Raw genomic sequence first — 26,221 nt, 5'->3', positions numbered from 1 at the left:
AAAGATAATGCTTTTGATGACCTACTTGATTAAAACTTTATGTTTAACGACAAGATTCCGTCAGAAGCATTAAACATTTCTGACTAGTAGGTTTAGGTGAGATTGTAAATTGTAGACATAGTGAAACTTTTGTACAAAACAGAATATTGAATCCAGAAGTTATTACGGTATGTGCCACATCCTTTAACTAAGAACCACGACCAAAAAATACTGTATTAAACAACAAACAGCATCTGCGTGCACGACTTATTGTACAAAAACATTGGGTGTGTATTATTTTTAACATTTTTTTATCAAGTAACCAAACTTTTACTAATGCTGGAAGCTCATTGCAATAAAATCGAAAACCTTAGATGTTTTATTACACAAAATTTGTTTCTACTACTGTCTCCAAATCGTAAAAGATTGGCTACTTTTTGAAAAACATTCTAAATTGCGCAACTGTATATTTTTCGACAACAGAAAGCCTTGTACTGTATACAAATACAAAAAAAAAATACATAAAAAATCTAATGAATTTAAAAGTACGTCGATTTTTTGCTCACCCTTGTCGCATCCTTTGTCAGGAGTACCTGAATAACCTGGTAAACAACGACAAACAAAGAAAGCATGTTCTCTTATGCATTCAGAGTTTTTGCCGCAGCCCTCTGTCCTACAATCTGGAGTTGTTTTTTCAATGGAACCTAAAAATTAAAAACACAAAATGAGAGGTACTATTTTCATATAGAGCAAGCACAGCAATTATTACAGATTGCCTATACCGATGACATCAACATTAGGTCTCACAGAACGGAAGAGACGGCAAAAATATATATATTCGCAACTAAAAACAGTGGCAAAAGAGACCGGGCTAGCAATAGATACTCAACAGAAAAAATCTAACAAAGGCAAGATCTAGGTGAAATAGACGCACAGTTGAATTAGAAGATAATATTGAAATTGTAGAAAGTTTCACATATTTGGGAGTTGCACTAAACACATATGGAACACAGGAACCATAAATTCAAAGGAGAATAGTAAAGGGAAAGACAGCTTATTTTCAAGCTCTACACACATGACGTATGTTCTGCTCTAAAACAACACATTGGAGATCGAAAATTAGGGTCTACAAAACTATTATCAGACTAATAGTAGGTAATGATATGGATGCAGATACAGAAGAAACAGACCTTGATGATGAAATCGAAAAGCCTTCATATGAGGACTTTTTACGTGTGACAAGAAATCTAAAACAGAAGAGAGCAGCAGGCCCAGATGAAATTCCAAATGAGCTAATAAAACGAGGCGGAGAAGAACTACAACGGAAAATATACGACCTAATAATAAGGATTTGGGAAGAAGAAAGAATGCCCGAAGAATGGAAAACTGGATGGATATTTCCTATTCTTAAGAAAGGGGGCACCACAAAATGTAACAACTATAGAGGAGTAACACTGTTAAACAGCTGCTACAAAATATTGGCATCATTAATCAGACAAAAATTCTCAAAACACATTGAAAATAAAATAGGAGACTACCAGCACGGATTTAGAGAGGGAAGGTCAACAATAGACGCAGTTCACATAATCACACAGTCAATTGAGAAATGTTACGAACATGATATCAACTTACACATCCTTTTCATAGACTTTAAGCAAGACTTTGACAGCTTAACAAGACCCGACCTAATAGAAGACATGAAAAACCTAGATATACCAATGAAACTTATAAAGCTTACGAAAATGACAATGAAAGGATCGACTGCAGCAATAATTACAGATAACGGAATCACCAAAAATATAGAAATAGCAAGTGGAGTACGACAAGGCGACTCTCTATCAACGTCACTATTTAATGTCGCTATAGAAGGAACAATAAGAGCTACAGAAATAAAAGGTACGATTATAACATCGACGTCGCAACTTGTGGCGTATGCTGACGACATAGCATTAATTAGCAGAGACCTAAACAGTTTAATGGAAGAATTTATGAAGTTATGCAAAGAAGCATCCAAAAGGGGTTTAGAAATAAATCAAAACAAAACAAAATACCTAATATGCTCAAGAAAAAACCCAGTTAATAATATGATAAGCTTAAATATTGGTGAATATGAATTTGAAAAGGTAGAACACTTTAAATATCTTGGAGTCTCAGTTAATGCAACTAATGATAGAAGTATCGAAATTAATGAAAGAATCCAGGCAGGAAACAGAGCCTACTGGAAATACAGTAACTTCCTCAAAGACAGGAAGTTTACTCAGAATACAAAACTGAAAATTTACAAAGCAGCAATTAGACCAGTAATCACATATGGTGCTGAAGTAATGTGTCTGACACAGAAAGAGGAAGAAAGATTGAGGATCCTAGAAAGGAAAATAATTCGGAGGATAGCAGGACCACTAAACTTAGGTAGTAATGAATTTAGAAAACTCATGAACCACGAAGTAAGAGAACTTCTGAAAGGGGAAGACATCGTCAGATTTATCAAGGCACAGAGACTCAGATGGATGGGACATATAGAAAGGTGGAATCCAGAAGCCGTTATCAAGAAAATTTCCCAATGGAGACCTGTATCAGGCAGACCACGAGGAAGGCCCAAAACTAGATGGGAGAACCAGATAGTGGAAGACCTTAAGAAGATGGGAGTCAGAAAATGGGCAACCAGAAGCAAAAACAGGAACGAATGGAGGAAAATTGTAGAAGATGCCAAGTCACACAACCAACTGTAAAACCAAAATGTTGATGCGGATTGATTCACCGCGACAAACGAATCGGAAGAGCCCAAAGAGGGCGGCAATCACTCCGCTAGGAGTGTAGATGCCATGATGATGATGATGATGATGATATGGATACGAGATATGGGTGATAACATAACATACAAAAGGAGTCTTTGATAGAAAAGTCCTAAGATATTTGGACCTGTTAACGAGAACGAAGTATGGTGATCAAGGTATAACCATGAACATTACCACCTGTTCAAAGAATCTCCGATCTTAGAATTCGTTAAACTTTAATATTTTTAATGAGCTAGTCATGTAGTGAATGGAGGCCGAAAAAGCACTAGATAATAGAACAGGAAGACCACGGAAGGGATAAGAGGACGATGTTGCAGCAGGCGCACATTGGCTAGACGTGAAAACTGGGAGAAGATTGGTGCGGGACCAGTAAGGTTAGAGGCATAGTTTGGAGAAGCCCAATGCTTGGTTTGGGATGTATTGCCAATGGAGAAGAATGAACAAGAATAGAGAAAAGATTCAAGAAAGGCGCAGCAAAGGTATAAGAAAAATGTCCTGGCTGAGAAACCTCAGAAAATGGTTTGGATGCAGTCCAACTGAACCCTTCCGGGCTGTAGTGTCAAAAGTTAGAATGGCAATGATGATTGCAAACCTTCGTCGCGGAGATGGCACGTAAAGAAAATGAAGAAGCCAATGAAGAGAGGACCGATTAGTAACTGATCATTTCCAAAAAAGTTTTCTTTTGATATTTTAATTATTCCCTCAAATAATAAGGTAAACATATCTGTTCTGAAATAGCTTAAACTGTAACTTTTTTGATTTTCGAACCACGATTATTTTCTTTCTTCCATGTTATTCGTCTCAACGTAAGACCTTAAAATAATATTCAATTATTTCTAGCTGCTTTCAAACTCCAAAAATCTGGTAACATAAGAGAAAGAAGTTGACATTCTTGAAAATATTAACTAAAGATTTGAGATACTCAAAACATCACGACGTAAAATATAAATAGGGAAGAAAATTTGCCGTTTAAGTTTTTAAAAACTATGCTTATAGGTACTTACACTCGATAGTAGGATCCCCTGCAGGCTTATCTTGAGGACAGTAACACTGAGCTTTATCATTTACGACTTTGCACTGCGCACCTACTCCGCACAATTTGTTCTTGCACAGAGAAACCAACTCTCCCTCACACACGCATCCCCTGTACGGATCTCCTATACATCCAGTGGCACAAACGCATTCAAATCCACCGTCTTCCTTTTCTTTGCACCGGGAATTAGGTCCGCAAGTGTTCTTCAAACATTCTTCCGTTCGACCCTGTTTGCATTCTATTTGGGCATTACCAAGATAACCTGGTGGGCATGTACATAAAGGTTGACGGTCCACTACGCGACATTGAGCATTGATGCCGCATGCTTTTTGCTCCAAGCATGGGTTTCTGCAAGCTCCGTCGTCACCACATTTCTTGTTCGATTCACAGTCAGAGTCTTTGCGACATTCGAATGGTATACATGCTCTGTTAGCATCACCTTTGTAGCCATCTGGGCATAAACAGACTTTTCTGTGGTCAGCTGACGTGCATAACGCATTCTTTCCGCAAGCATTCGCCTTACAAGGATTCTCGCACTTTCTGTTGTTGCAAATTTCAGCATTTGGGCAATCATTATTCGATCTACAACCGGGCAAGCATGCTCCTCTTGTGCAAATTTGACCTTGAGCGCAAGATACCTGCGCAGAACACTTATTACGACATTTCTTGTTGACGCAGTTCTCTCCACATGCGCAGTCGTCGTTGGTCGAGCATTGTTTCGTGCAGTAGCCACCCACTTCGTCACAGTCGCAGTTGGAGTTGCATTTGATAGCTGGTTGGGTGCAAGCTTTTAGAGGATTGCCAAGGAAGTTGACTGGGCAGCTGCACTGAGCTACGTGGTTGTTGACCAAGCATTGAGCACATACTCCGCATGTTGTAGTTTTTTCGCATGGATCTGAAAAAAAACAAAACTCTTAATACAATTCATGGTAACATGAAAAAGTTGTTATTAGATAATGGCATGAGTTTATGTTATGATCATTAGCTGAGATTTTTGAAAAGTAGTAAATTCTGATTATACACTCTCGGCCAAAATTAACCGGCCGTCTTAAAAATGGGTCATTTTTGATATCTTATATCTCCTAAACCTGTTGTCCGATTTAAGTGATTTTTTTAATATGTTATAGCCATATTCCTTGACAATATCGTTATAATAATATTGTTGATAAACAGGTAAATTTTCATTGTATACCTGGTGTACGAATCAAACTGTTTTTTTTTTCTTAAAGTTTGCATCCCCCTGTGGAATATTCTAGCATTTGTAGAATACTGAAATTAAAACCTAACTATAGCCTCATGCTTTCTCAACATTTTGTTGTTTAATTGATTCGCTTATGTTGGATAATAAAAATGTCAGGTGCTTAGACATGTTTTTTTTTCAATACAGGGTGTTTTTAAAAATTTTTGGCAAAGTTTAAGGGGCAATTCTGCATGAAAAAATAATGACCGTTTATTAAAACATTACTAGTTGTTAAAGCACCTAACTTTTTTATTATCTAACATAAGCGAATCAATCAAACAACAAAATGTTGAAAAAGCATGAGGCTATAGTTAGGTTTTAATTTCAGTATTCTACAAATGCTAAAATATTCCACAGTGAGATGCAAACTTTAAGAAAAATACACAGTTTGATTCGTACACCCGGTATACAATGAAGATTTACCTGTTTAGCAACAATATTATTATAACGATATTTTCAAGGAGTAACGCTATAATATGTTTAAAAAATCACTTCAATCGGACAACAGGTTTAGGAGATATGAGACATCAAAAAATACCCATTTTTAAGGTGGCCGGTTAATTTTGGCCCAGAGTGTAGACCGGAATATATCCAAAATGCATTTTTTTACATATCTGGCATATTTTGCACAAATTTCATATTTTTAAACAATTAAAAACACTAGCATACAAACAAATGAAATCTACATGAACACTTTTAGTTAGACCGGTTGTTTCGAAATCTAAGATGGGCGGAAGTGTCGGTAAAGCTTTTAGGAATAAGTAACTCTATGAATATTCGACATTTACATTAGTTTCATTTATGGTTTTCGCGTCAAACAGTGTAAACGTATGTACAGTCGGAAAAATGAAAGAATACCCATGAACGAACATATAAAACACGCTGTATTTTCCTGTCACCGTGTCACAAAGAAAATTGTCCAGTGCAAGTACATGTAACAATAATTATTACATGTACTTGCGCTGGCCAATTTTTTGTGTGACACGGTGACAGGAAAATACAGCGTGTTTTATAAATATGTTCGTTCATGGGTATTCTTTCATTTTTCTTACTGTATAGAGACAGATTTTAAAAGTGTGTTTATAGTGTAATTTTATTATGTAACCCATGATATCGTTAATTTATTTATATCGCTATGTTCAAACTAAGTGCAAATTATTAGAAACAAAATATTTTCAATTATTTTGATAACGATAACACTAGTTTATGAAATTTTCTATCTACTATGATATACAGCGTGTCTACTTGAGTTGGAAACATATGGGAAACTTTTTTATTATTAATTTTACGAAAAAAAGTTATTCTTTATAAAAAGTTCTGCATGCCCCAAAACCTAAGATTCAATCATCAGATATCAAATTTTCTGAATATTATACGAGGTATGTCAAAAAATATGAACTTCGTTCAAGAGTAAAGTGCCTTTATTTCTCTCAATATCGAAAATGCTTATTCTGAAAAGTTGTTTGGAAATAAAAACTAAGCTCAAATATGCAATTACATGCTTCTAATTGGAAAAAAATATTTTCCAAATTTTTCTCAAATTTATTGATACTAACTTCGTTTTGATTCGTTACACATACGATAACTCTTTTATTATTACTTTTACGAAAAAAAGGTATTCTTTATAAAAAGCTCTGTAGGTCATAAGGCCGAAGATGCAACCAACAGGTATCACATTTTATTAATTTTATACGAGTTATGTCAAAAAATATGAATTTCACTCAAGAGTAAAGTACCTTTATTTTTCACAATATTGAAAACAGTTATTAAAAAAGTTGTTTAGAACTAAAAACTATGTGTCAATATGCAATTACATCCTTCTAATTGAAATACTGTGAAATATAAAGGTGCTATAATATTGAGCGAATTTCATATTTTTTGACACACCTCGTATAAAATTAATAAAAGTTGATATATCATGGTTGTGTCTTAGATTTTAGACCATGCAAAGCTTTTTACGAAGAATAACTTTTTTTCGTAAAATGAATAATAAACGAGTTATCATATTTGTAATAATTAAAAACAATGTTGGGTATCCTTACATTTGAGAAAAAAATTTTTTTTTTTCATAAGAAGCATGTAATTGTATATTTGATCTTAGTTTTTAATTCCAAACAACTTTTTATCATAAGAATTTTCGATATTGAGAGAAATAAAGGTACTTTACCCTTGACCGAAATTCATATTTTTTGACATACCTCGTATAATATTCAGAAAATTTGATATCTGATGATTGAATATTAGGTTTTGGGGCATGCAGAACTTTTTATAAAGAATAACTTTTTTTCGTAAAATTAATAATAAAAAAGTTTCCCATATGTTTCCAACTCAAGTAGACACGCTGTATATGTTGTCATGAGTATCTACAATGTATGGCTACTGTATTTTTAAAATAATATTATTTTGTATATATTAAAATAAGTAAATGTTAAACATTGTATTTCAATCTTATTGCAATTTTAATCCATGTATAAAAACGACTTATAAATACTAGCATAAAAACAGTTTAGATTATTATTTCTATTAATTGGTTCTTAAATGCAAAATTCTTTCATTCTCACCCAGACCTGTGTGTGTGTGTGTATGCTCCCCAAACAGGTCTGGGTGAGAATGAAAGAAGAGCTTTCTATGATCAATTAGGAGACGTACTGAGTGATATTCCAGCAGAAGAGAAGGTTATAATAGGAGGTGATTTCAATGCACATGTGGGCCAAACCAAGACAGGATATGAAACAATACATGGGGGATTAGGCTTTGGAACTAGAAATGAAGCTGGAGATGACATGCTTGAATTAGCAACAGCATTGGATATGGTGATTGTTAACACATTCTTTAAAAAGAGAGAAACTCAACTTATTACCTACAAAAGTGGACAACATCAATCCCAAATAGACTACTTCATGATAAGGAAAGAAGACATACGTGAATGCAAGGACTGCAAGGTAATAGTGAGTGAGACAGTAAGCCAACAACATAAGCTGCTTGTTCTGGACATCGAAGTAAAAAGCGAAACTAAACAAAAATATCGGAGAGGACCACAAAAAATCAAGTGGTGGCTGCTGAAAGATGAGAAAGAAGGTCTATTCAGGAGAAGAATAGTAGAAAAAATATGTTGGAACATGAAAGGAAGCTCTAATACAATTTGGAGAAAAATGGCCAGTAGTATTAGAGAGACTGCTATTGAAATACTTGGGAAAACGTCAGGAAAAAAGTTCGAGGATAAAGAGACTTGGTGGTGGTCAAACGAAGTACAAGGAAAAATAAAAGAGAAGAGAAAATTATATAAAAAGTGGCAAGAAACCAGATCCGACACAGATCTTCAAAACTATATGGTGGCGAAAAAGGAAGCGAAAGTAGCAGTAGCAAAAGCCAAAGCAGAAGCGTATTCAAACCTATACGATCAACTTGATACCAGGGAAGGCGAAACGAAGATATATAAAATAGCCAAAAAGAGAGCAAAGAAAGCAAAAGATTTTAATCAGATTAGATGTATCCGAGATGAAAATAATAAAATACTGGTTCACGAAAGGGAAGTCAAAAAGAGATGGAGAAAGTACTTTGACAGCTTATTAAATGAAGAATTTGACAGACAGCCTGTAGAGTCAACGGAGACAGTAGCAGCAATGGTCACCAAAATAACCAACGAGGAAGTGGCTCAAGCGCTTCAAAAAATAAAGAAAGGAAAAGCGGTAGGACCAGATGATATTCCTGGGGAAGTATGGAGAGCATTGGGAGAGACAGGAACAAGATGGCTAGCAGGTCTATTTAATAGAATTATGGAAGTCGGACAAATGCCAGACGAATGGAGAAGCAGTATACTGGTACCTGTTTACAAAAACAAGGGAGATATACAACAATGTACAAACTACAGGGCTATAAAACTGCTTAGCCACACCATGAAAATATGGGAAAGAGTAATTGACAGACGGATACGTGAAGAGACCGAAATATCCGAGAATCAATTTGGCTTTATGCAGGGTAGATCAACAACAGATGCAATTTTCATTATAAGGCAGTTGATGGAAAAATACAGGAGTAAAGAAACAAGCGCTCATATGGTATTCATTGATCTTGAGAAAGCATATGATAGAGTTCCTCGAGAGATTCTGTGGTGGGCACTCAATACGAAAGGAGTCCCTGGTGAATATGTAAAGATTGTGAGGGATATGTATGAGGGAGTTACGACTAGTGTTAGGACAGGTGTGGGAGAGACTGATAAATTTCATGTGAAAGTAGGATTGCACCAAGGCTCGGTGCTTAGTCCGTATTTATTCTCATTAGTTTTGGACCAGATAACAGCGAAACTACAGGGTAACATTCCATGGTGCTTAATGTATGCTGATGATGTCGTGTTAGTAGGAAATAGTGAAAGAGACTTAGAACAAAAACTGGAACAGTGGAGACATGCTCTGGAGGAAAAAGGTTTAAAAGTTAGTAGGACAAAAACAGAGTATTTGGAATGTTCATTTAAAGATGGAGCTACTACAAATAAAATGGTATCTTTGGATGGTGAAATGATTGTGAAAAGCAATAGTTTTAAGTACCTAGGATCGGTATTACAGAGTAATGGAGAAATAGATGGAGATGCATGCAGTAGAATTAGGGCTGGATGGATGAAGTGGAAAGAAGCGAGTGGTGTGTTGTGTGACAGAAAAATTCCAATGAAGCTGAAGGGAAAATTCTATAAAACAGCCATAAGACCGGCTATGATGTACGGAACTGAATGTTGGGCAGTGAAAAAGAAAGAGGAACAACGAATGCATGTGGCGGAAATGAGAATGCTTAGATGGATGAGTGGAGTGACAAAGAAGGATAAAATTAGAAATGAGTATATTAGAGGAAGTCTAGGTGTGGCACCAATTGATGCCAAAATGAGAGAGCATAGGTTAAGATGGTTTGGTCATGTTCAACGTCGAGACGTTAATCACCCAATACGAAGAATAGCTGAAGTGCAGATTCCTGGAAGGAGTAGGAGAGGAAGACCAAAGAAGACCTGGGGGGAGACGATAAGGCAGGACATGTTGGTAAAGGGGATTAACATTGATATGACCCAAGACAGAAGTGGGTGGAGAAATGCAATTAGGGAAGCCGACCCCGCATAGGGATAAGGCAAAGAGAATGATGATGGTTCTTAAATGCAAAATTTATGAACAAGAGGATAATTAATGTCTACATATTTGCATATAGCTATTACGCATATTCTTTAAAAAGAATTTCGTATTTGCACCAATTTTGTCCATATATTTGCATATACTGGCTCTGCTTCCTGTTGCATATAGGTATTATGGTCCCTAATTATGACACACTGACGTAGATATAGGTTCTTTACCCGTGAGTCATTAATACCTGGCGAGATAAATCACATAGGTATTTACTATCTAGCATCATTGTCTTCCACGCATGAAACTAAAGACAAACCAGCTACCGTCTGTTATTAAGTAAATATACATATTTTTATGAACGTTCTAGACTCAGTGCATCGAAAAGAGATAGTTACAAAAAAGACGCTTGGGGACGTCTTCAGATTTAAAGTAGAATTTGTGACGATTCTGGTTTGTTTATTTGTGGCTGTCAGTTTGTTAGATTTTTGCTGTATTTTTGTCCTTTTTTGCATTCAGAAGTTATTTATTACACAAGCAGTTGTTTTCACAACTAATTTTATATAGGAGTTTAAAATTTTATGGTAAGTGTGTTTTATTTTGCCATTAATTTACATATAAAGGTTCATTCATACAGTTAAGGAATGGTTTTATTTAAGTTTCCGCAAAAGTGAACAAAATGACAAAAAGAAAATATTTTTTTTATAAATTGTTTATTTATTTATTAAACACTAATGATATTAAAATATTTTATTAAATGTAATTGTAATTCTGCACCAAAATTTTAAAGCAAAACTAACATTTTACATTCTATTTATTTGATAACGTCAAATTTTATAATATGATCCGTTATCGGAGCAGTAGCCACTTTCTGTCACTTGCTGTTGCGTGGAGCAAATTTCCGACGTATTTCGTATGCTTAAAATGATGACACATGGGTAAAGAATCATGAAATCAACTGTATAAACTTATCTTATTTATTGTGAGTATAATGGAAAGTGTATATCGCTTATTTTTTGCAATGTTACTTACTTTGACATTTGTTGTTGATGCAAGCCTTATCTGGTGGACAATCATTGTCACTACGGCAGCCGATTTCGCAAATACGATTCTCGCAGATGTGATTTGCGTTACAAGCAGCGTCTGAGTTGCACACTGTTTTGCAGACTCCTCTAATACATTTTTCGTCGGCCAGACAATTACGGTCCCTAAAAAAAGATACTATTATAAAAAAAATATGATCAAAATACTAAATAAAATGTCAAGAAACGAGGTTTATTAAATTAGAATCACATTAGTTACCCAAAATCTGAAAGGAAGTATAATATCCTCAAAATTGAAGAAAGTCACAGAAGAAATTCATACCGCATGTAGAGACGTTGGCAACATATTTCTCTAGAGAGGAACTGGAAGAGCTGAAAACATTGAAAGCACTACGGGCCGCATCTAAACATTCCGTATATGTATTTGGAACCTAGGAGTTTTCTATTGGTTCGTTGCAGCACGCGGTAATATTTTAACCAATAGGCGGCGAGGTTCCAGATGCATATACGGAATGTTAGTCGGTCCCAAATTCATATAATTCATTAAATAGACCAGTAAGGATCTGTTTTTAGGTGGATGTGAGAGGTGGCATTCAGATTTTTGCGGATAAAGTTAGGTGATAACTTCGTTAATAATAATTGATTTATGCTCCTTCTCAAATATGCCCGGAACGTTAATAAAAAAAATAAAATATTTAAAAGTTTCAAAAAAATTCGTTTTTCTTTTCTACTTTTTTTGCTTATAACTTTAAAACGATTCATTTTGGAACAAAGTCTTATAGGAATAAAACAAAGATAATTAAATTTTCTATCAGATGCGATTGGTTAAAAATGTCTTAATTTATCACCCTTGCTGCAAAATAGCAATAAATATAACATAAGGGGGCAAAACAAGCCTGTCCTTATTCAATGATTTTCCATCACTTAGGTTACACTTGGAACCTTGGAAATTTCATTAAAATTGACTTACTAGATTTTGAATAATAATTCTGCAATCTAAACTTTTTAAAAAATTAAAATTTTTTAAAATCTTGCACAACAAAAACTAGAACATACAAAGATTTGTCAATTTTTTACATATAAAGAAGCACTCCACCTATCTAATGCACTTTACAGAATTGAAATCGGATTGTTTAAGCAGCCTCAGCAATGTTTTAAAGTTATAAACAATTTTTTGGCTTATAAACAAATTAGTCCTGTGGCCAGGAGGGGGTGCTACGGGCTCCTTTATTTAGATGGACTTACTCAAGATTTTTATGTATTTTTTGACCCGTAGAACACGTTTTTCTTGGGTAACAGTTGATCCGGATGTCGATAAGATTGTTATAAACAAAGAACTTGAGGAATTACATAACATCGATTTTTCGCAAAATAAAACATTTTTTTTGTATTTCTTGGGTAATTCTAAGCAAAAAATGTTTTTACAAGTTTTTTCGTAGGATGCATACTCTTCGAGATAAACGCAGTGAAACTTTCAAAAATTCGAAAAATTGCAATTTTTGAGTGCGAATAACTTTTGACTAAAAAATAAAATACCAATTCTGCTGACAGCATTTGAAAGTTTAAGTCAAATTATACCGGTTTTAATTATTTGCATTGCTAAAAATTAATTTTTTTATTATTAAACAAAGCTATTTGTTTATAAGTTTAAAACATTGCTGAGGCCCCTTAAATAATCCGATTTTAATTCTGTAAAGTGTATTAGATAAGTAGAGCACCTCTTTATATGTAAAAAAATTAGACAACTTCTAAATGGTCTACTTTTTGTTCAGAAAGATTTTAAAAAGTTTTTTAAAAACATTTAGATTGCAAATTTATTATGCAAAATCTGTTAGGTAGATTTTAATTAAATTTGGTACACGGTTTACGTATGTTACAAGCAATTTCCTAAGTGAATTGCTAAGGTTCTAAGTGCCACCGATGTGGTTAAAAACATTGAATAACAACAGGCGTATTTTGCCCCCTTATTTTGTATTTATTGCTATATTGCAGAAAAGGAAATACGTTAAGACATTTTTGACCAGTCGTATATCATACAAAATTCAATTATCTTTATTTTATTTCTGTACGACTTTGTTCCAAAACGAATCGTTTTAAAGTTATAAGCAAAGAAAGCAGAAAAAAATCGACGTTTTTCGAAATTTTTAAATATTTTAATTTTTTTATTATTGTTCTGGGCATATTTGAGAAGGAGCATAAGTCAATTATTATTACTGACGGTGTCACCTACCTTTATCTGCAAAAATCCGAATGCCACCTTTCACATCCAAAAATAGACGTTTTTTCACAGATCCTTACTGGTCTAAAATATCGTACACCGAAAAAGATAAGTTTTTTTTAGAGTCTTTTAAAAGGAGATTGCTTTTAAAATACTTGTTACTGTATTATTAAATAAAAATAAAACAATTATAGTATTTGGAATGTTATTTGGTGTGAAATTCATATGCGGAATGTTAATTATTCGTAGACCAAAAAATGGAACTTTTTATTAATCAGTTAAAGGAGACTGATTTTAGAATACCTATTTTATTAATGTATTATTAAAGAAAAATAAAACAATGATTAGGTACCTATTTGGTGCGAAATTCATAAATGGGATGGTATATATTTGAGAGACATATTTCTTTATTTGACTTCGGTCAAATAGAGGTTTCGCCTTCTCAGAATTTTTAATGACTTGCACGTGTTGTTAAGTATGTTTAGATCTGTTTCAGCTATTCAATTATAATTCAATTCTGTTGAAGTTTAGGGCTTGTGGTGTGCTATCAGACGAAAATAAATGTTAACTTGGTTATAACGTTTGCGGTTGTGTTTTAAATATTATTTATTCTATAAAATATTGTATATTTACATAATGGATTTGCCAAAAAGTTTTAAATACATTGTAATCAATGAAAATAAGTACCGAGTCGACATTAGAAATGAAGAAGACATGAATAAATGGCTAAATGAATACAAAAGTATTTATTTTTCAAGCTGGAGAGCTACACATACGAAAAAAAAAATACTGCTCACTATTTATGCAGATAAGTTCTTATGATATAGTATTTAATGGAATATAAAAAATAATAATAGAGTGCACTGGAATAAGTGTTACCCCCCCCCCCCCCCTTATTCACCTATTTATTTTTAGCACATAACCAAAACGCTCAGACAGGTCGATCTTTAAAACAATCATAGTATATTATAACATCAATGTTTCGAACTTTATGCGAACCCTGTTTTATTTTTATTTAATAATACAGTAACAAGTATTTTAATATCAATCTCCTTTTAAAAAACTCTAAAAAAACTTATCTTTTTCGGTGTACGATATTTAACATTCCGTATATGAATTTGGGACCGACTAACATTCCGTATATGCATTTGGAATCTCGCCGCCTATTGGTTAAAATATTACCGCGTGGTGCAACGAACCAATAGAAAACTCCTAGGTTCCAAATACATATACGGAATGTTTAGATGCCTACGGGCCAGCAGAGCACCCGAACCCGATGGAAGTCTACCAGAAATTGTAAAGATAAGCATAGCGGAAAAGCGGGTGAAATAATTCTTGAATCACCTTATGACAAAGCAAGAATTCCCAGAAGGATGGAAAATGGCAAATCTCTTACTTATTCCAAAACCCAGAAAAGAACTTGAGGAACCAGGAGCTTTTGGAGATATCTGACTATTAAACACAATGGGAAAGATCTCCGAAATATTTACAAAGATGAGACTAGAGAAAGAAGTCATAGAGAAAGGGGGCTTTTCTGAACGCCAATATGGGTTTAGGAAAGGGAAATCTGCAATTCACGCAGTCAATAGAATTATGCAACTAACTGCCATCTGTAAGAGGTTACTCTGGAATATCCTCTACAATGATATAATAGAGGAAGATTAAGTATAAGGGACGTAGGCTGTACCTTAAGCAGATGACCTGGTCATTCTAGTAGAGCACAATGAAAACGAACGAGCTCAGGCAAATGAGCTTGTAATGAACGCAGCTATTTCTGTACTGGACAGGGTGAAAACGTGCCTGAAAGAAAAGAACCTATAAATAGAGATCACATCTCCTTCACTCTCAAGGGAGACGGAATAGTGCCGGCCAAAAAGGTTAAATACTTGTGAGTGATCCTGTACAGTAAGCAAATATTTAGCGAACAGGAGAGAGACAATATGGGAAAGCATAAGTACCATAAGCTACAGAGAGAAAAACGAAATACTTAGTCGTACCATGAAAATATGGGAAATATTTGAAAATAATTTTTAGAATCTCTTTAGAACAGTTGCTTCGAGAATTGGAGTGGTTATGATGACTGACAACCTTCGTAACGAGTCACTTAAGACGACTTATTAATAAACAAAACAGTAACTATTTAGTATACTTACACTTTACATGTAGCCTGGCATATTCCACCATGACAGGTACTGCCTTTAGAGCAATCTTTGTTCTCATTACAGAGCTCTACTGGATGTTTACAACCTTCGTCTGGGTTTCCCGTAAGTGGAAGGGGGCAAGTACAAATCTTCTTATGGTCGACTATAGCACACTCTGCGTTGATTCCACACGCCGTCGGAGCTGCGCATAAATCTACGCATTTGCCGTTGATGCAGGCTTGATCTGAAGGACATTTACTATCACCTCTACATCCTATGATGCAGACCAAACCATCACAGACTTGGTCGCTATTACAGTCATCGTCTTTTCTGCAGATGGGTTTGCAGACTTTAGAAGGTGTTTCGCATCTTTCGTTGCTCAAGCAGTTATTATCTGAAGAACAGATTAGTCTACAAGAGCGTTCAATACAGGCATTACCGTTTGGACATTCTCTATTCTCTCTGCAGACTTGAGGTGGAGCTCTCACACAGCCAACTGTAGCAGACGGATTAGGCACTAGGCCCTTTCCACAAGAACAGGTAGCTCTATGGTTTGATACTGCACAAAGTGCGTTGGGTCCACAAGGGTTTTCTTTGCAGGGGTCTATACATTTGTTGTTTCTGCAGGATTCACTGCTGGTGCAATCATCGTCGTTGTGGCAGCCGTAGAAGCACATATTATTGACGCAGATGTGACCCAGGAAACAGTCGTTGTCCACGCGACAAGTCAATTGGCAGTTGCCTTTGAGACATTTTTCGTTGAAAGCACAATCGTTATCTGCTTTGCATTGCGGTGTGCACATGTTTTCTTTGCAGATGGTAGTGTTAGAGCAATCACTATTGGTCGAACATGATACTGGAACTGAAAAAAAATACATATTAACTTTGAATTTGCTTTAAAAGAACAAAATCATTCTAAATTTATAAACTATTGCAACAGTTACTAGAGAAAGTCATCAAACAAAACAAAAATGGAAAATCTTCAGCCCCTGACCTAATGCCATCAGGCTAGCTAAAACATCTAGATGACGCGAATGTTTCAGAACTAACAGATATTTATAACTACATATATATGCGAAACTGAAATAATGTTCTAAACATTGATGGAATCTACTTTTATTCCACTCATAAAAAAAAACAATATACAGGGTGATTGATTAGTGGGGTAAAGCTCAATAGATCCGCTATAGTAATAGACAGCAATACAAGTTAATAACAAAAATTGTAGACAACTTTGAGATTCATATTACAAAATTAGTTAGAATGTTACAGGGTATTCGATAACCTAGTGGCAGACCAAACTTCTGTTTTTTTAAATGGAACACCCTGTATTTTATTTTATATTTGAAATCTCCTTAACTGCCCCATCACAAAAATATAAAGGTTTGTTATGTTATACAGGGTATGTACAAAGTTATAACCAATTTTATATGAAAATCGTAACAAGTTCAACATCCTGTATAAATAAAAATAAGCACAACAGAAATGGTTTATTGGTGCCAAATTTTTTTATTGATTGTCAAAATTTTCAAAAATGATTGATGCTGCTAATTTTCTTTATATCTAATACAGGGTGAGTCAAATCCAAAACGCAAGTACATCATTTTCTCAGTAATTTTAAATGGATTACCCTGTATATTATATCACTATTGAAAAGTACCATTACCGTATTTTAATTTTTATATAATATTCCCTGTGTCTAAATTTATTAGTTTTCGAGATATTTTAATTTTTCAGAGCAAATTATTAATTAGGTGTCTAAATTTTTCCAAATTTTAAGTAGGCCATGACTGAACCGTTTTTATGAAACGTAGCTTCATCTCCAAATAGTACATTTAGTCCAGAGAAATAAGGGTTTTCTCGTGACACATCCCCCTCCAGGCCGAAACCAAATTTTTTGAGTAGTATGGACATCTATATTATTAACCTATATGTTTCCTGCAGCCGATTTTGATGATATACATAGTTATAAACAAATGAAGATCGAAAAACGGTAAATTATCGCTTTTTTCGTCTATTACCAAAAAGTTAAGCACTTTAAACAAATTTGAGAGTAAGAAACTCATAAATCGTATAAAAAACTTCAATATGGCATTCGCTGAATATGTCCAACCTTATTGGTTGCTTAGAAAATTGCAAAATAAATCATAAATATTGAGTTTTTTTAAATATTCGTAACTTAGGTAAAAATTAACTTAGAATCTTCTTATTACGCGGATTGCCGAGACTTCTTGTACTTAAATTATATTTTAAATTTCAAAGCAATTGGTCAAATAGTTTAAAAGTTATTTAATTTATTTTTCCCAAATTCATTTTTTTTGCAACACTATAAGTCAGAAAATTATGAGGTTACAATAATACTTCGGACAGTTTATGAAAGAAGAACTTTTATACTATTACCTTAATTAAAAATAAATGACAAAAAATAATTTTAAACAGTGTAAAATTATTTTGCAAAAACATGTCCATTTTTTGCTTACTTATAAACAATTAGAATAACTTTTTAACCGTTACCCGTAGAAAAATTATTTTTTCATATTTAGAAAGACTGAATTTTTATACACATTTAGAAAGAAAAACAACTGTTCTAGGACATTTAGGGACAAAGTTAGCCCCCCATTTTTTTAATTCACATGTTTTTGCAAAATTATTTTGCAATATCTATAATTATTTTTTGTCATTTTTTTTAAATTAAATTAATACTGTAAATTTTCTTCTTTCATAAACTATCCAAAATATTACTGTAACTTCATCATTTTCTGACTTACAGTGTTGCAAAAAAAATTAATTTTCGATAAACAAATTAAATAACTTTTAAACTATTTGACCAATTGCTTTGGAATTTAGGGTTTAATTTAAGCACCATAAGTCTCAGCATTCCATGTAATAAGAAGGTTCTAAGTTAATTTTTACATAAGTTATGAATATTTATAAAAACTCAAAATTTATGATTTATTTGGCAATTTTCTAAGTAACCAATAAGGATAGACATATTCAGCAAACGCCATATTGAAGTTTTTATACGGTTTATGAGTTTGTTACTCTCAAATTTGTTTAAAATGCCCAATTTTTTAGTAAGAGACGAAAAAATCGAAAATTTACCGTTTTTTGATCTTCATTTGTTTATAACTATGTATATCATCAAAATCGGCTGCAGGAAACATATAGGTTATTATTATAGATGACCATATTACTCGAAAAATTTGGTTTCAGCCTGGAGGGGGATGTGTCACCAACACGATATTTTTTTCCTTATTTCTCTGAACTAATTATCCAAGAAATCTATCTGTTGGTTGATTTTATCTAAAGCCCATTCACAAAATAATATTTTCTTTTCAAAATCTTCGTTAATTAATTCCTGGTGCATTTGAATGCGGTAATGGTGCATTCTGTTTTTTGCAAGGATTTTTTGCACAGAGTAGTAAGTTTGTTTTTTTCTTTGGAAATATTTCGAATACTTGTATGTGGATCTTCAGTAACTGTTACCAACACATCTATTTCGTTTTTCTCTGTTACAGACTTTTTGTTCGTTCGTGTTTTTCATGCCTAACTGAACCAGTGCGGTTAAACCGATTATTCAATCTTTCAAAAGTTGCTTTTGTAGGTTGTCGTTTTCCAGGGAACCACTCATGATAAATTCTTACTGATAATCATGCATTTTTAATGCACTCCCCCAATATCCGGCCAGATTTACCATTTTCTCAACAGTAAAATTCATCTCAACTATTTAGCAACACAATAGCAGTTTTATCACGATGAACTGCCAGTTTTCGACCACTTAGTCATGGCTTACTTAAAATTTGGAAAAATTTAAAGACTTACTAATAATTTGCTCTGAAAAATGAAAATATCTCGAAAACTAATAAATTTAGACATAGGGAATGTTACATAAAAATGAAAGTATGGCAATAGTACTTTTCAATAGTGGTATAAAATATAGGGTGTTCCATTTAAAATTACTGATAAAATAATATACTTGCGTTCTGACTCACCCTGTATTCGGTATAAAGAAAATTAGCAATATTAATCAGTTTTGAAAATTTTTGAAAATTTTGACAATCAACAAAAAAATATGGCACCAATAAACCATTTCTGTTGTGCTTATTTTTATTTATACAGGATGTGGAACTTGTTACGATTTTCATATAAAATTGGTTATAACTTTGTACATGCCCTGTATAACATAACAAACCTTTATATTTTTGCGATGGGGCAGTTAAGGAGATTTCGAATATAAAATAAAATACAGGGTGTTCCATTTAAAAAAACATAAGTTTGGTCTGCCACTCGGTTATCGAACACCCTGTAACATTTATAGTAATTTTGTAATATGAATCCCAAAGTTGTCTATAATTTTTTTATTAACTTTTATTGCTATCTGTAGCCGATCTATTAAGCTTTACCCCACTAATCAATCACCCTGTACATAATCATATAAAGACTTTAGACTAATTAGTCTCATGAGTCTCTCTCGCAAACTACTTCCCAAAATAATTAAGATATTCTATTAAAAGATTTAAGCAGACATATGCAGAAATAATGGGAAACAAACAATTCGGTTTCAGAGAAGGATTGTAAACAATGTAATTTCTGGTCTCACTGCTAACATTACTTCAGAGATCATAAGAAGTACAGAAACGAATTTATTTCTATTTCATAGATTTTTTAAAGGCGTTTGAGAGGATCCAAAACAATAACCTGGTTGAGTATCTAGAAACGATTTCAATAGTTGATAAAGATCAGAGACTTTTACAACATTAATATTGAAATAAAGAAAATTCTGTTCTGGTAAACGGCAAAGAAATAGACAAAATTTTCATTCAAGAAGATGTCAGACAAGGTTGTGTGTTATCCGTAACTTTCAACAATCCCAGCATTCAACTATACGCTGTGAGCTTCGCTGGTGTCGCTCCTGGCGGATTACTAATCAACTTTCACTGGTAATTTTTAAATTTATTATTTAATTGTTATCGCTTAATATTTACAACGCAAAAAAGTAATTAAATTATAATCGATTTTTTTAAGATTTTGCTAATCATTTTGACGTTCTATTGATAAAATATGAATTTCGTACTTCGGATACTTTCACAATTATCGTGTAGATGGCGGTAAGATTAATATATTAATTTATAATTAGATATTACGGAACATTAAAAAAACTTAAATTCAGTATTTAAAACGTATTGTATATTTAAGGTAAAAATATATAACACAGCTTTGGCAAACTAATACTTTTTATAATTAATGTTTTTAATTTTAATTTTAAATTAATCACTTTGACATTTATGTCAAATTTCCAGTAATCGTTTACAGACTTGCCACTACTGGCGCTCGCGAATTTGTAAATATCCCTTCTACGTACGAGCTCACAGCGTATAGCATATCACTTTGAAAAAAAAATATATGCGTAAAAATGTATAATATGTAGTCAATATTATGTATTAATGGGCTTTTAACAATATCGCAGTCCACAAACTTCAAGTAACTCAGAAAGCTATGGAACAGAGAATGCTCAACATTAAGCTCAGTGATCGCAAGTACAATGAAGAGAAAAGAAGACGATCAAAAGTAACAGATCTGATCCAGAAGGTTGCTATGTTAAAATGGAACTGGGCAGGACACATAGGAAGAATGAAAGACAACCGTTGACAAAGCGAATTCTCGAGTGGCGACCAAGGGCAAGCAAAAGAAGTAGAGGCAGACCTTAAACAAGATGGACTGATGACATCAAGCGAATGGCTGTCCACGAATGGATGCAAAAAACAGAAAATATATAGATATGAATGGACACACCTAAGGGAGGCTTACATCCGACGATTGATGAAATAGCTGTTGATGATGATGATTATTTATTAATATAAATTTACTTACGTCTCACACATTCTACATATTCTTTGCCCGTGAATCCTGGTGGACAGCTACACGTCTTAACATGATTATCAATTCGGCAAACTGCATTGATACCACAAGCTCTAGTCAAGGAACACGGGTTTAAACATTGGCCCTTCAAACATTGCTCATTAAGTTGGCATTCTTCATTTGTCTCGCAATGTGGACTACATATCTCTTCGTAGCAGTAGGTATTCGATGGACAGTCAGAGGTGGTCTTACAGCTAACCAATCTTGGTTTGCACCCTACGCTTTTATCTGTAGCATTTCCTTGGTAGCCGTTCCTGCAAGTGCAATAGCCAGCATGGTCAACAGCTATACATTCAGCATTTGATCCGCACAGTGTGTTCTCGCAGACGTCTTTGCATTTGTGAACACCATTAGTAGTGTCACATTTGGCTTTCACCGGACAATCTGAATTTCTGTTGCATTCTACTGGAGGATTGCAGCCACCATTGTATGCATCGCCGACGGTACCCAGAGGGCACTGACATCTGAAAGATCCTCGAGAGTTATGGCATACTGCATTTGGTCCGCAAGGTTTATCTTTGCAGAAATCTATCATGTGGCAACCTTTGATACTATCTCCGGTATAACCGGGCTGGCAGTAGCAGACTTGCTTGTGACTTTCCGCAGAACAAAGTGCATTCTTACCACAAGGGTTATGAACCAAACAAGCAATCTTGCACATGTATTGGTCACACAGTTTGTCATTTGAGCAATTCTCATTGGTTTCACATTCTATTTCTTGGCAGCCTATTTTGTCATCGCTGGGATTCCCTTTGTAGCCACGTTTGCAGTGACAGGAAGGCTTGTGATTCTTAGAGAAGCACTCAGCATTCCTTCCACATAACACACCCTCACAAGCGTCTGTACATTCGTTTTGACCCAAATTATTTGCCAGACATTTTTCTGTTAACTCACAATCAGTGTTTTGCCTACATCTCTGTTCTTGAATGCAAATGTTGTTTTGGCAAAACTGATATTCTGGACATGTAGAGTTGGTTTTACAAGTAGGCTGACATATACCTTGAATACATAATTGATCTTCGATACATTCTCTAGCAGTAGTACAAATCGAGGTACATATTCCATTATAACATTTTAGTCCCGAAGGACACTGCGAATCTTGTGCGCAATATTGTATAACCACACATCCAATACGTGGATCACCTGTAGTTCCTGGTTGGCAAGTACATACACCTTGATGATCATCAGCAGTACATAATGCTTTTTCTCCACACACATTCGGCAATTCACAAGGATTTTGACACTTGGAATCAATACAGGTTTTATCTTTCGAACAATCATTTTTGTCCAAACATTCTATAGGATTACAGTTGTTGTTGGTATCTTCCTTAGTACGTGGTGGACATTTGCACGAAGCTACGTGTCCAATAGGTATACACTCAGCATTAAGTCCACAGATACCAGGAGTCTCGCAAGGATTTTTGCATTTATTTTCAATACAAGCTGCCAACGATGGACAATCCGCATCTGTAGAGCATTCTCCTGGTTTGCGACAACCCGTAGTGGATGGATCTCCTACTAATCCTTCAGCACATATGCACGTAAAGCCTCCATCTGTATTTATGCAAGTAGCAGTAGCGTGGCAAGGATTGGAATCCTTACATTCGTTTATATCTTCGCATTTTTCTTTATTAAACGCATATCCAGATAAACATGTACACAGAGCTTTGTGATTGCTGCTTGAACAAGTACCTTTTCCACAATTGACAACGTCGCAAGTACTGATACATTTGTTAGAGTGCTCATCACAAAAGTGGTCTGATTGGCAGTCATCATCTCTGATACATTCTACTTTAAAGCATCCTAGGTTAGAGTCATAAGGATCACCAAGGTGTTTTGGTGGACATGTACAGGATAATTTGTGCTTAGTAACGTTACATATAGCACTATTTCCACAACGATTGCTGTCACATGGGTCGATACATTTTCCTCTTTTACAGATCAATTTGTCAGCGCATTGAGCATCACGTCTACATTGAACTGGTTCTGAACATCCGGGTTCTGTCAAAGGATTTCCTACTTTACCCTCTGAGCATGCGCAACTGAAAGATCCTGGTGTATTTTTACAAATAGCAGTGGAGTGGCAAGGACGACTTTTGCATTCGTCTATGTCAGTACACCCTTCAGGTGATTCTATAAAACCTTCAGTGCATATACATTGTCCCTGTACACAAACTTGAGAGGTTCTACAATCTTTATCTAAAGCACAACCTGGAAGACACACTCCGTTTTTACACACTTCTCCTTGTAGACAGTTTCCATCGCTGTAGCAAACTTTAACGCATATATTTCCAAAACATCTTTCTCCCACTGCACATAAGTTGTTGTTGGAACATGAGAGGGCACATTGATTTTGGGAGCAAATATGATTCTTAGGGCATTCGAGATCATGTTGGCATAACGATGGTATTCTGATACATCCTTGTTGAGGTGTAGGATTTCCTTCAAATCCATCCGGACATTTACACAACGTTTTATGATCTTTACAAGAACAAATAGCATTTGGTCCACAAGTATCGGCCTTTTCACAGGGGTCTTGACATTTGTTGTTGATACAAGCATGATCAGAGAGGCAGTTTTTGTTACTGCGACAACCAATGATGCAAGTATTATTTACGCAAGCCTGATCTTTATAGCATTGACTGTGATCCGTGCAACTTACTACACAAACATTGTGGTAGCATGTTTCTCCTACTGAGCAGTCTTTGTTGTTCTTGCAAATTGATCTACACTGATTGTTGATACATACTTCATCTCCGCATTCGCGGTCATTGTTACAAGATTTTGATATGCGAGCACAGCCATCTTCAGCTGGAACGTATTTGGCTAGACACGTGCAAACTGCCCTATGGTTTTCTACTGAGCATATGCTATTAGGACCACATTTGGTATCTTCACAAGGGTTTACACATTTGCCGTTTTTACATGCGGAAGTAGGTGGACAATCGGCATCACCTATTGAACACATCCCTTCTTTCTTACATCCTGATAAATAAGGTTCTCCGATGGTACCAGGAGGACACGTACAAGTATGACTTCCAGATGCTGATGGTCTGCAGATAGCTGTACTGTGACAAGGATTAGGTTTACAGACGTTGACAGCTACACATTCTATATCAGCAGTAGGGTTCGGGTTGGTGCCGGGAGGACATTGGCAAGTAGCTTTGTGATTTTCCGCAATACAGACAGCATTAGTTCCACAAGCTTCATCATCACACACATAGTGACATTTGTGCGTCATACGATTACATAACTGGGTCGTATGGCAATCTACATTGTATACGCAAGGTACATGACTACATCCTTTTATTAGATCGTTTGGATCTCCTGCATATGATCCAGAAGGACACTGACATTGGGGAACATGGTTGTTAACAACGCATATTGCGTTAGGTCCACAAGTTATTTGGTCGCAAGCTGGAATACACATGAGAATATTGTGTTCCGAATGCTTCCTGCAGGTTTCTTGCTCTGGACATTGAGCATCCGATGAGCATTTGTTTTGCAGTAAAGGTATGCAACCTTCTCTGTCATTAGGATTTCCAGTATATCCAGCTAAACATTGACATTGGCCTTTGTGCGACTCTGCCACGCAAGCTGAGTTTTGTCCACAGGTGAAATGGGTACAACTATGTGTACATTTTAGAATACCTATAGCATCGGGTTGACAAGCTTCTACAGATTCACAGTCATTGTCAGATTTGCAATCAGGTATTGACGGTTTTTCACAAACAGAGTTAACAGGATTCCAGATATATTCATCGCGACATGCGCATGTTGGATGACCACCAACGTCCAATTGACACATTTCGTTTGGTCCACAAGCCACAGTTTCACAAGGACTAATACATTTTTGAATACCGTTAGCATCTACTGCGCAGATTGTACCGAAGGAACAGTCTTCATCAGTTTCGCAAATTCTTTGGTTGACTCTTTCTTCCAACTGACAACCAAATTCAAGATCGCCAGGATTTCCGTTGTATCCAGGTGCACAGATGCACGAAGATCTATGATTTTGTGCAAGACATAACGCATTTGGACCACATTGGACTTTACTACAGGCATCTACACATTTTCTAACTCCTTTGCTTGACTGGAAACATATCTGGGTATCGTGACAATCTAAGTTACTGCTACATTGACCTTCTGGATGACAGCCTTTGACAAGATCTCGCGGATTGCCTATATAACCAGCTGAACAAACACATTTGCCACTTTGACAGGACGCTTTTGGACCACATCTAACGTTTTTGCAGAGATTTTGACATTGTCCTCTTTCACATGTATATTCATTTGGACATAAAAGTTTGTCGCTGCATTGGCAATCTTGAGGATCTCTGCAAATGCCCCCTTGGACTTGTGAGCACATGATAAATGGGTTTCCTGCATAACCTTCTTTACATCTACAATCAAAGCTTCCTGGTGTGTTAATACAAACTGCGCTGTTGCCACATACTTTACTATTACATTCATCTATGTCCTCGCAAGAAATGTAGGGATTGCCGGTGAAGCCTCTACTGCAGAAACATTCGATGTTGTTTAATGTTTCTTTACACTGTGCGTTTACTCCGCAGGAATTTGGATTGCAGGACTTCTTCTCTATTCTTTCGCACAGTTCGTAAGGGTTGCCAACTGTACCTGTGTTACAGACGCATTGATTGGTCAGGCTGTATTCGCAATGCGCGTTTTTGCCACAAGATGGTTCACAGTACGGTTTTTCAATAGCTGGAAAAAAGTACAAAAATTAATCATCT

At 35.1% G+C, this 26,221-nt stretch overlaps 1 protein-coding gene across 30 annotated transcripts in view; it reads right to left on the bottom strand.

Annotated features, from left to right (window-relative positions):
• The window catches only part of LOC114327495 (uncharacterized), a 677,364-nt gene that overhangs the window by 218,337 nt on the left and 432,806 nt on the right, over positions 1–26,221 (bottom strand). For 28 of the 30 annotated variants that reach the window (XM_050648891.1, XM_050648865.1, XM_050648867.1 and 25 more), the window contains exons 14-18: positions 21,420–26,192; positions 15,561–16,410; positions 11,179–11,354; positions 3,779–4,702; positions 546–683 (exon numbers count right to left, since the gene is read on the bottom strand). The exons of the other annotated variants lie outside the window; for them this stretch is intronic. In XM_050648891.1, the coding sequence (XP_050504848.1) occupies positions 546–683; positions 3,779–4,702; positions 11,179–11,354; positions 15,561–16,410; positions 21,420–26,192 (6,861 nt within the window). The remainder of the gene's footprint in view (positions 1–545; positions 684–3,778; positions 4,703–11,178; positions 11,355–15,560; positions 16,411–21,419; positions 26,193–26,221) is intronic. 30 annotated transcript variants of the gene reach the window in all.

The sequence above is a fragment of the Diabrotica virgifera genome, chromosome 4 (assembly GCF_917563875.1).
Source record: "Diabrotica virgifera virgifera chromosome 4, PGI_DIABVI_V3a".
NCBI lineage: Eukaryota > Metazoa > Arthropoda > Insecta > Coleoptera > Chrysomelidae > Diabrotica > Diabrotica virgifera.
This window is presented reverse-complemented; position numbering and strand designations above follow the sequence as displayed.